The 12,747-nt window shown below is 34.3% G+C and overlaps 1 protein-coding gene across 1 annotated transcript; it reads left to right on the forward strand.

Moving 5' to 3' along the window:
- Positions 1-11,651: 11,651 nt before the first annotated feature.
- LOC106473745 (TWiK family of potassium channels protein 7-like) lies at positions 11,652-12,113 on the forward strand (the record flags this gene model as incomplete). The annotated part of the gene is made up of 1 exon (XM_013934426.1): positions 11,652-12,113. A coding segment is annotated over exon 1 (462 nt), but the record flags the coding sequence as incomplete, so codon positions are not given.
- Between the last annotated feature and the right edge of the window lie 634 nt (positions 12,114-12,747).

A 12,747-nucleotide genomic window follows, 5' to 3' on the forward strand; every position in this document is an offset into this window, starting at 1 on the left:
ACTTTAAAGTAAATATTTTTGAGCAATTTTAAAATCATTTCTCTACATAATTATTTTTAATTTGTTGAACATTGTTTACTACTTCTATTTAAAAAAAAAAAGAGTTAAGATAGACTAAAACTATCCAGCAGGTTTTTCTGAAAACAATGTTGCCGTCTCCATAAGTTAGAATATTCAAAGTGTAATATTGTCCTCCAGGCTGACATATTTCATAAACAACACTCTTAGAATAATTGGTGGATTGATTAATCGCATTCTGTAAGAAGAGGAGCAATAGTTAGGTATAGATAATAGTCACATTATGTCAGATAAAACAAAAAATAAACAGGAATAAATTAAGACAACAAGACACTGGTTTTCTGCTATATTTCTTATTTTTGGATTCAATCTGCTTTGCACTAAAGAAGGAGAATTAGAGCTTTCCATTAAACATAGTTTGTTGAAATTCACATTTTACTTAAAATTTGGTCTCACTTTGAAAGCCCAGGAGAGGGCCAAAATCTCGCAATTAAAATATTTTTGTTTCTGATATAGGTACTCCAATGAATAATACTTAATATTATTAATTTATTTTATGACTCTCAGAAAAGAATAGTTTATTGAGTAGTGAAAGGGATGTTGTATTGAAAGTAATTTTTCGTTTTTGTTAAATGTTATGCTTCGAATTATATTTGATGTATATTTCATTAAAGAAAAAAACATGAATTACATTTTATAGCATGAATACTTAAAACTTGAAAAAAAACACGATTTTTCTTCAGCAAATAATTTCAAAATCCCTTAGTACTTGGCATCAAACCACTGCCACGTGTAGAGTTGACACTTGTCCAGTTGATAAACTCAATAGCTGTCTTTCACCAAATAATTACGAAATCAGTAAAAAATTACATCCATTCAAGTGTTAGAATTCTAATGAAACATCACCGTTTCTTCATTAAGTATTTAAGCCTAAGAAGGAATGTGCAAATGGTCTTTATCCTATCATACCTCATATATTATAATGGGAAAAAATAAAAACACATCTATAAATTTGTGATGTAAAATATCGACGAAATACTATAAACTTCGTCATTTGTGTTTGATATTTCGAGGAAATGTTACCCATAACAGAAAACCTGCAAATTGGATAGGTGAGTTTGTATTCTGTAGATGTCACAAATGTCGCGGTTCAGAAGTAGAAGCTCAAGTTGCGTATACTGTTGGTATAAGCCATAATCATCTTCACGTTGTGATCATGCGCAACTGCCTTCAAGTTGAATGTAGATTTTCTTTCTCACTTCATAAGACATTACACAAGTAAACTGATAATTTGACGTCGTGAAAAGGGGCGATGATTTAAAAGTTTCTAGTAACTGTAACCCAAACTAGGCTTCGCTTGATGGGTATACTGAACTGGGCTAGAGCTTTCGTTTTAGTCCTAAGTATAATAGCTACTTAGTTATCAGCACGAGAAAACAGAAATCACCTGTTATATTAACGAACTGTGCCCCACCCCAGTGATTCAGACGCAAGTCCTTAGGTTTACGACGCTGAAAATCGGGTTTTGACAACCGTGGTAGGCAGACCACAGATAACCCATTGTGTAGCTTTGCGTTTAACAACAACAAAACCAAGGCAGACCACAGATAACCCATTGTGTAGCTTTGCGTTTAACAACAACAAAACCAAGGCAGACCACAGATAACCCATTGTGTAGCTTTGCGTTCAACAACAACAAAACCAAGCCACAAGAATATCTGAAACATTGATTTTTTTCACGGAAGACTATAAACACGACTCTTGTAGGTGATAAACTATATTTACTTACAGAAATTTGCTTATGCATTCTTTACTTATTTGTTTACTTCAGGCTTATTGCGGCGGCCACCACAGAGGTATGCTGAAGGTGAGATTAAATGTTTGGAAACTATGATTAAGTTCGACTTACTAATACTGAATACCATATTTTCTCAGGTGATCAAGCTTGTATATGCTTCTTATACGTTTTATCAATAACCCTGTAGCGTTATTTTCATAAGATCAGGATTCATTGGGTAACAAAGCTGTCTCTCTTCTCTTGAGCAACTTTCCATAAACCAACTAATGTCTTGGGTTAATAACTTCATAGTGCACACATAACCAAAGGTACAAAAATTCACTGGGATAGCAACGGAAGATTTTACAGATATCATATCGAACGGAATTACTATGATTCTAATTTATTCGGGCATCTTTCACATAAAAACAACAGATAGCGTTGATTTAGAGGAGTGGCTGTAACGTTGTGAGCCTTTGTCAGTTTCAAACTTTCGTTCATCATCTTGTCTTTCGTTAGAAGGGCTATCGTTCGTATCGGTGGTCTTAGCTTTGTAAATGTTGGCGTTGGTCCTGACTTGCTTAGGGTGTGGTTTCAGAGCCTGTTGATTCCTAAAAACCTGTGATATATGTGTTTTTTCTGTTTCCAAGAAGAACATCCTATATTTCATCCTTTGAAATATTGTGAATTATGGTTCTAAGTCATTTTTTTCGCATAAATGATTTTCTTCTTTGTTTGGAATTTCGCGCAAAGCTACACGAGGGCTATCTGCGCTAGCGTCCATAATTTAGCAATGTAAGACTAGAGGGAAGACAGCTAGTCATCACCACCCACCGCCAACTCTTGGGCTACTCCTTTACCAACGAACACACCTAACCACATAGCCATGCCGGGCCTCTTCGAAAAGAGCGGTCACATACTTCTACAGTCACAAATCAACTTTTGGAGGCGTTTCACAAGTTCAGTTGTTTTTTTTTTTCATCAAATGTGCGGGACACATACCTGTCTATGACATGACCCTAATCCTATATCTATACTGACACTCGCAAGGAAATACCTAATATACAGTGTATCCATAAATTAGCTGACCCATTTTAGAAATTAATAGCTTTATAAATGTTATAGATAGAACACTACGGTTTTATTTAACTTGACGAACAACACATCAAGTTTTTTCTTCTTATTTTAGCATGACATGGGAAGCAAGTGTGTACAGACTACAGTGATATATAATTAAGTTAGAAAATGTGTTTTCTGATTTTTTTACTGCTGACATATGGTTTTACTTATTTTTGTAATAAACTATATTAAGATCTATAAATATTAAATATCACAAAATAATGATTCTTCCCGGTCAAATTTCCGCATCATAACCGCATTGAAAACAACACAATTACTTGTACAATTCCCAATATTTCTCTAATTACTGTTTGCTTAAAAGCACCGAGATATTCTTTATCTTTCTGTTGCTTTTATGTAGCATAAGAAAAATAACTTCAAGTGTAACATACATTGACGAATACGACTGATAATTCAATGAGGTTCCTTGTAAAATAAGAACAACTTTGTAACAAATATTTCTTTGGTTTGCTGACCCAAGCTGTTCTGATGAGCCTTCATAAGGCGAAACCGAAGAGAGTACACCAAAGCTATTAAACCTCTATATCACAGATTATATTTTCAATACTTACCTTTGGCGAAGAGAAATGCGTAATGCCATCTATTGTTGTTCCACTGATTTTTTCTCGAATAAACAACATAAAATTAAAAGATTTCAGACTTCTAATAACATTGGCCAACAAGTCTTTTTCATCAGATATAGTTATAGGTGGGTAGATAGCTCTTGGAACGCTGATTCCAAATCTGGTTTTGGTTTTCCTTTAGTTTCCGTCAAGTTTTCGTGATGAGACCGATCAAATTTGAAAGGTTATTGTCGTAATTATAATTTAACTTGTTGTACATTTCTTCTTTCATAAGTGTGTAACTGTATAAATTTAACCAAGTGTATGGTGTGTATGGGAATTATACTAAACAAATTAATAAAGTTGTAAGGTTAACTAGCTTAATGTGTGATTATTACCTAAACTGTGCTGAAAATAACACCAGTCATATTTCAATAACTAGGTGTGCTATAAGAAAACCAAAAACAGATTTGGAATCAGCGTTACACAAATCAAATGAGTTAAGCTGTATAGTTTGTTTGTTTTTAATTATGCACAAAGCTACACAGGGGCTATCTGTGCTCTACCCACCACGAGTATCGAAACCCGGTTTCTAGCGTTGTAAGTCCGCAGACATACCGCTGTGCCACTGGGGGGGGGGGGCAAGTTGTATAGACAAATCAAAACCAAATTGTTTCAAAAGAAGAGAAGAATTTCCTGTTGACACTGCTCATCCCTTTGAATCGAAGATACTTTATGATAGGATGGTCCATTTTAAAACACTGAACCTGAAGTATGTTGAAGAATAGACACACGGTGCTATTAGAAATTCTGGTATTAATGTTCTTTAAGCTCTGGCTAAACAGATCATCACAGTCACAAAATCAGGATGGAAAACAAATAATCGCATACTTTTTTTTTCCGCCTTACTTGATATCAGCAACACGTAAGTGCGCGAGACTTGTTTTGCATCGTATGCGGTCAGGCAACAATGTTTCGGCGTGTTATAAGTGATCAGGTTATTATGTAATCTTGGATCTTCCGTTCAGTTTTCCTCATTAAAGCTTCTTCACGAATCAATGCTCTCAAAACTGAGAGACTTGATGAAGGGTAGCCAGCCAACACAACCCACCGCCAATTCTTAGGATTCTTTTTTTACCACGAAAAAGGTGATTGACTGTCACATTAAATTGCCCCAAAGCTGAAAGATCAAGAATATTTGGTATTGAGATTAGAAATCGCGACCCGCAGGTTGCGAGTCGCATGCCCTAACCAACAGGCTACATCAGACAGTGAATGGTAAGTGTAGTTTTCATTTTCGGTAAATGGAGCTTATAGTGAATATAACGTTACTACTTTTTGTTTTCAGCTTAGTAGAACTATTTATGTTGGCTACAGATCTATTGACTAACAGAGTCATTTGAAATGCAACGACACACTGAATTTTAGTTCACTGTTTTGATTGGATGGTAATTTTAAGTAGATCATCCTTGTCTGAAGTGTCTTTCCAAACAATTAAATAGAATTCTGTTTTTTTTTAGTGAAAATTATTTTTTTCCGAGATTTTAAATATTTCTATTTTAAAAGTTATAGGTGACATGATCCGCTTACAAGTCGTCATAGAAAAGTAGTCATCAAGCCCATTTCAAGCCCACTTTTCTCCCTGTAGTAACTCGTGTTGTAGACCATAGGTGACGCTTTCTTAAATGGATTAGAGGGAAGGCAGCTAGTCATCACCACCCATCGCCAACAATTGGGCTACTCTTTTTCCAACGAATAGTGGGATTGACTGTCACATTATAACGCCTCCACAGCTGAAAGGGTGAGCATGTTTGGTGTGACGGGGATTCGAACCCGCGACCCACAGATTGCGAGTTGAACTCCCTAACCACCTGGCACGTTTGTTCAAGTGCGAACATTGCGAACGTTCTAACTAATACGGATGGTTTCAGTGTTTGGTAAATTGTCCTCAAGCAGCTGACAAAAAATAAAGAATAAAATATGCATCTGTATTACAAATTGTTGGTAACTATGTTTCGTCAAGTTCAAAACCTTCAGCCCAACAGTGTCATTTCTTAAAAAAAGACAATTTCTCTTATTTAGAGTTTTGTGAAGAAAAAGCAATTAATATTGCTCTAAACATGTGAAAATTTTAAACTACAGATCGTTTCCGGTAGCTCAGGGAAAAGCTTGAGGTTACAGTTCGTTTCCGGTAGCTCAGGGAAAAGCTTGAGGTTACAGTTCGTTTCCGGTAGCTCAGTGAAAAGCTTGAGGTTACAGTTCGTTTCCGGTAGCTCAGGGAAAAGCTTGAGGTTACAGTTCGTTTCCGGTAGCTCAGGGAAAAGCTTGAGGTTTATATCTCTACACTTCGAGGTTAAATCTCTACGATAGGCATAGCACAGACAGTTGAGTTCCCAGCTTCGTGCTTCACAACAAAGAATTCACTTGAAATAGTAACAAATAAAACACATTTTTAGTTCACCATTTCCTACTTTAGGGCTAAGGTCGCTTCATCCTACACCGACACAGAAAAAACAAAAATAAAAAAAAAACATTTACCAAGCAATAGAATCAAGCTAACTTAGCATTTTTAGGTTGAAATAATTTAAAGTTCTTATATATATATATATATATATGACAAATAAAACAACGTTTGTCATCACTGACAGTTTTTCTTTTTACATCGCTAACATAATAATAAGCTATATCACAATTAATAATATATAAGCCGTACTTCTAATCGCTGTAATTCCCTCTCCAGAATTTTATGATTTAAAGAGACAACATTAATTTGACAGAAAATAAATTGTCTTTAAACAATTTTCTTTGACTGTAAATTCAGTCTTTTGAAATATTTCCTTTGTGAATTCCACAAATAAGGAATTTAACAAACAACTTATCTTCTGAATGAACAAATAGCATATTTTCATTGTTAGTAATATTTCCTGTTCATTACTATGAATACACCAGACATTATACGAGTGTGAAAACTAAAGTGGTGAATAAAAACTACTTGGATATTTATCGCAGAAGTAAAATATTTATTGCTTGTATTTTCTGACTTATAAACTTACAGTAACTACACACGTGTTATTTATTTAAGTTGTATTCATTCTAACAGAAAAAAAAAGATTAAAAATATCAAATAATTACAATGAACAATAAAATTTAGAGACATAAATTTTAATGTATCACCTAAAAAATCTTTTTCACACGTTTGATTAGCGTATGTTTATTTAAATATATTCCCATACTTTAACCATGCTTGATTTTTTTCAAGTAAATGTGCTGTGTAGTTTATACGGTTTTCAAATTATTATTAGAGAAAATACAAACATACCAATTTGATTACTGTTCTTTTGTGAAGTACTTCTATTATACCCTTTATTTGATTATAAATAGTTTTAAAACACGCAGTATTATGTCAAAACTTTCCTAAATAAAACTTAAAACGTGCTTTTGATAAAATTTGTCTTCGTAGCAAAAGAAATGTTTAAGATATAATAATTTAAATTTAGCATTGTTTTTATCATCACCCTGCATTTTATGCCATCTACTTGAAGCCATATTTATTTTGTTATATTAGCATTACGAAGAGGATGTGATAAATGTGTTTATTTACATTATTATCTTGAAATATGAAAGACGTTTTTCTTTCAAATTCTGACTGTACCTTAAAATATCAAGAAAAGTAAGTATATTTCATCATCAGTCAAACATCAAATTTAACACGTTACTCGTACAGCATGAACTTTCAGATAACAAAATCCATCTTAGAAATGAACTACTGAAAATGAGCTATCGGCGATTGATTTTTGATCAAACAAATGTGGTTAAAGTTTTATTTTATTCATTGCTTTTTCTATCGTGAATAATCGAGTTAAAATTTAAACATTATTCCTAGACTATGCTTAGTAAAGTTTGAAAGCCTATATTGTTTTTGTTCCTCTATCTGATTTAGAAACAAATAAAAATCGACTTTAAGCAATTGATTAAAATATATATTTTGTTAGTTTTTGCTTGTTTTCTTTTAATATGTTTCCCATTGCCTCAGGAATTTTTTGTATTCGATATCAACAGTTTTCTTGCTTCGAACCTACCAAGTTTTAATTTTAATTTTATATCAAACTTTTATGAATTATATAGTTAATTGCATTTGTTTACTTGCGAAAGGAAATGCCTTTTGCTTTTCATGTACTTGTTAAAAACTTGCTAGACCCACTTTGGTAAAGTTTGATGTTTTCTGAAATATTTCTTAAATGTGTGCATTGTAAGAAGTCTGACTTCAGGAGCAAAGTTACGAGACAGATTTTTAATTCAATACGTAGCCTATTTTCATCACTTTCATAGTGTTTTTTTTTATAGTCATACTGTGATGAGGAATGTTATATTTGTTAAAATCATTGCACGACTGTGTGGAACCATTCATAGTTTGGTGGTCCTTATAAACCTCTCTTGATTTATTCTGTTAACTTACCTAGTATTAAACAGTTATTCTCGTTAGTTCGTTTTTTTTTTAATTTTCTTTATTTACTGTTGTGTAAAGTAAGTTTAACCGTTCCAATATTGGTTTCATACAATAATGTTTCTTTTTTAATTTTTAATTTATCTAAATTGATGGCACTATTTTTCATACAATTATTTTACTAAAACTGAAAATGTTGTTTGAAAAGTTTATTTATTTGAAATTAAGCTACACAATGGGCTATCTGTGCTCTGCCCACCTCGGGTATCGAAACACGGTTTTTAGCATTGGAAGTCTGCAGACATGCCGCTGTTTAACTGGGGGTTTGAAAAAAAAAGAATTATTAACACTATTTCAAATATCTATAAATCTTGCAGAAGAGGTGACTTTGGTAGAGAAATAATCAATGATAATTATATCCAAGTAAAGTTTTAATATAGCTGAAAAATATATATAAACACGGTAAGATAAATCTATACTTTTAATAAAAACTTGTAGCTTAATGATCATTTTGATACAGTTTATGCTTCTGAATTACAGAATTAAAAACCTTGGTGAGCACTTCTTTCAAGTAAATTGGAAAACGTTAAAGTTACACAGTAGTTTTTTTACCGCTTCTTACTGACCTGTTTTGTCAGATGAAACTGGTAAAATGATTAAATGCATCTTGAGCTAAGCTATTGGTTAACATCTGTAATAGTTACTTATGTCATTTACAGTATAAGAAATATGAACTTTTCTGGTAAATAACTACATGATTGTTCACTTTATCAGGAACCGCGTCTAACTCGATGCTGAAACATCTTTAGGCTTGATAACAGCCTGCACGCGACTTGGAATAAATTTTGCAAAAAGCCAGAACGTGTCTTGTTTAATTATTGTTAATTCGTGCAAGACTACGATCTGTAAGTGGTTTACAGATGTCGGTAGAGAATTATAGTAGCGACTGTGTATAATAGAGACCAACTAGGTCAGATGAGTTCGGTTATTGTACGCATTCAGTGTATAATAGAGACCAACTAGGTCAGATGAGTTCGGTTATTGTACGCGTACACTACGGCACCGAGATTTTCAGGGAAATGAACTTTCAAGCTCATATTACAACCCAACTCTTTGAATTTGTCGAGCATATTAGTGAATCATTTTCGTTATTTGGATCCTTGTTGTTTCCTGACAAATTGTCAATAACATCTTTAAAAGGCAATCCATGCTTCTTCTTCAACTTTTCTCATTGTCCTTTCGATCTATTCATCCAAAGTCAATTTTCTAATCTCAGGCTCAAAAAGAATCCCTTCTTTAAGTTTCGCTTCTGAAAGAGCTGGGAATTTCCAACATAGATACTCGAAACGTTCGCCATCTTTGTCCAAGACCTTTACAACCTGCTTCATCAAGTCCAATTTTATGTGAAGTGGAGGTAATAAGACTTTCTTTGTGTCAACCAAACTTTCACGTTCAATGTTTTTCAATCCTGATATCAGGTTGACTCTTGTGGCCATTGCTTCTTTATCCAGTGCTGATTTCGTGCTCTGCTGTCCCATTCACACAAAAAACATGGAAACTTTGTATAACCTGATTGTTGACCCAACAACATACAGCAGACTTTTAAGTCTCCACAAATTAGCCAATCATGTTCTTTATATTTGACCTTATTAAAAAGAAGTTCGAGATTTTTACACGTGTCCTTTAAGTGAACCGAACGAGCAATAGGAACAAATGCATATATGTTACCATTGTGAAGAACACCTTTTAGACTTCTTTTGGAGGAATTAATGAACAATCGCCACAATAGACTGCAGCTCCTAGTATTGGTATTAATTCAGCAATATTGTTGCAATAAACCAGTGAACCTTCTTGTGAAAAGTATGGTATTAACTCTTTCTCACGATTTCTGTACCAGTAAAATGATGTTCTTTGAGAAAGTAGGTTCTTAGCCCGAAATCTGGGCTTCCATGTCTCTGAAGAATCTTTTGGAAGGCCACATTTCACTACAAATATCGAACACGCAAAATGAGCAGCATTTATACTATTTCTAAGAAGTAAATAGTAAATGCGAGGTATATTGATATGTTAAAATAATTACATCTTTGCCGAATAAATAAACCAGAATGTTAAGAAATAATAGAGCATATACTCTATAAGAAAGTCTTTATTTCAGTAAAGTTAATTACAAACGTTTTCGGATTTTAAAGTTACGATAGTTAAAGAAGAACATCTTATGGTCCATCACCGTCAAAATTAACTTTTTATTTTCTACATCAAAAATTAAATGTTTTCCTGACTTTAGGAACTTTAACCAATAATGTGGTAACTTTACTACAGTATTTTTCGATTTTCTTTCTCTATAGCTTCTCAGTGTAGTAAAACTCACTTAATTCGTTCGTTTGTATGTGTTAGAGCAAAGCCACATTGGACAATCTACTGTGTTCATCGCGGGGAATCAAACCCCGGATTTTAGCTTTGTAAGTACGTAAACTTACAGCTATCCGACCAAGGGAGGCAAAACCCGCATAAAAGCTTGAAGAACCAAATCCTTTTGGTTCTGTTTAGGCGCAAAGCTACACAAAGAACTATTTGCATTTTGCTCAATGTGAGTATCAAACCCCGATTTGTAGCGTTATAAGGTTTCCAGCTTACCGCTGAACAACCACGAGGCAAGCCTAATTGGAAAATTCTCCAATAATTTAATAACCCTTTGAAAATGTGAATTTCTTTATTTCAACATATATACAGTATTAGTTGTAAAGAATAATAGAGACCAACTAAGTCAGATGAGTTCGGTTATTGTACGCATTCGGATGTCTAATAGAGACCAACTAGGTCAGATGAGTTCGGTTATTGTACGCATTCGATGTCTAATAGAGACCTACTAATTCAGATGAGTTCGATTATTGTGCGCATTCGGTGTATAATAGAGACAAACTAATTCAGATGAGTTCGGTTATTGTACGCATTCGGTGTATAATAGAGACCAACTAAGTCAGACGAAGTCAGTTATTGTACGCATTCGATGTATACAAAGATTGTGAGATGAAAAAGACCACAACAGTTAAATAGAATGGAAATGAGTCTGACGTGGCTCGTTAGTTAGCGTACCAAATAGTGAATCTGTGGTTCTAAGATTTGCATCCCATTGCCGCGTTTTCTACTTTGAGGACGTGTGGGCGTTATAAGAGTGGCAGTCATGTGTGTTACAGAGAACTGAAAATATAAAAAAAGTTTAGTTTAAAGATAGTAAAATATTTTACAAGTCGTATAAACATTTTGCACATGTATTAAGATAGCTGTAAATATAAGTTCCAATATCATGAATGATTAGTCACGTGATTTTTTTAATGTGTGTTCAGTATAAGCGTTCTTTGGAATTGCTTCCAGCTATTTGGTTTTTAAATTAACAATTTTGGCCTATACGAAATATCTTCTTCTTTAACTACGCCAATAGTTTACTGAACATTTAACCAACAGATGGCGCTGGCTAATATAAGTTACTGAGGTATATTGACAACTGTGCTACCATTATAGTCTGCTGCTACTGCAAATCCCAGGCCATGTGATTAAGTTGTGTGAAGGCTTGACAGAAGCGAAGCAAAGCCAGCAGGTCGTGAATGATCCTTAAAATACTCAGGCTGCGTACACAAAATGCCAATTTCTATAACGCCTGTTCCAATAGTTGTTCAGAATACTAAACTAAACGGTTTCTCGCTCTAATTCCGTTTTAGGATTAACTACCGTAATGCCACCAGAGAGAAAAAAGACTTCCCGCAGAAGTAGAAGAGAAGGCCATCATCCTCTGAAGAAACGTCCCCCGGTCAACAGATGCAAGACGTGCTGCCGAAAGTTCACGGCTTTCATGTTCTCCCATGTCGGGTTGTGTGGACTAGTTATCGGCTACAGTATCATGGGCGCTTTTGCTTTCCGGGCACTAGAGGCTCCTTATGAAGAAGTAAAGGAAAGTGAAGTGATCATGATGCGGGAACAGACAGTGAAGCGATTGTGGGATATTACGTACCATTATAATGTGCTTTACCGAGAAAACTGGACCCGAACTGTGACATCTGAGATCGAGGAATTCCAGACAGCCCTAATAGCAGCGGTCAGAGATGGTTACGACGGCAAAGGTGTGGAGGCTGGTCAGCAGTGGTCATTCTCTGGAGCTTTTCTCTACTCTCTCACTGTCATAACCACCATTGGTAGGGTATTGGATGTTTTATTTCCGTCTGAAAAGAAATGTATAAAATGCTAGGCTACAATTCTGGAAAGACCTTTAACAGTTATATGTATCATGGGTAACGTCATTACAAACGTTTAGGTTTCTATTACAAACTGCCACATATTTAACTGTAACATAGTGGATAATACACTCGTGTGAAAATGGCATGTATAAAACAATCTCTATTTTATTTGCGATTGAGTGCAACAGTTTTTAAAGTATAATGAATTTTTTTTTGCTCAGTTTCTGAATATATATTTATATATACCTTACGTATTGTATAATACCCTGCTTTATTCATTGCTGCATACTTATGACTTTGCTAACTTCCACCAGGGTCTAAGCAGCTTATTTAAGACAGTTTAATATTGCGAATAATTAATTGCTGTTATTATAGTTCTCTTGTAATTTTATATTAGACACTGATATATATATATATACTTGTTTGTTTGTTTTGAATTTCGCGCAAAGCTACACGAGAGCTATCTGCGCTAGCCGTCTGTAATTTAGCAGTGTAAGGCTAGAGGGAAGGCAGCTAGTCATTACCAACCACCGCCAACTCTTTTACCAACGAATAGTGGGATTGACCGTCACATTATAACGCCTCACGGCTGAAGGG

Source organism: Limulus polyphemus, unplaced genomic scaffold, assembly GCF_000517525.1.
Source record: "Limulus polyphemus unplaced genomic scaffold, Limulus_polyphemus-2.1.2 Scaffold6472, whole genome shotgun sequence".
In the NCBI taxonomy this organism is placed as follows: Eukaryota; Metazoa; Arthropoda; class Merostomata; order Xiphosura; family Limulidae; genus Limulus; species Limulus polyphemus.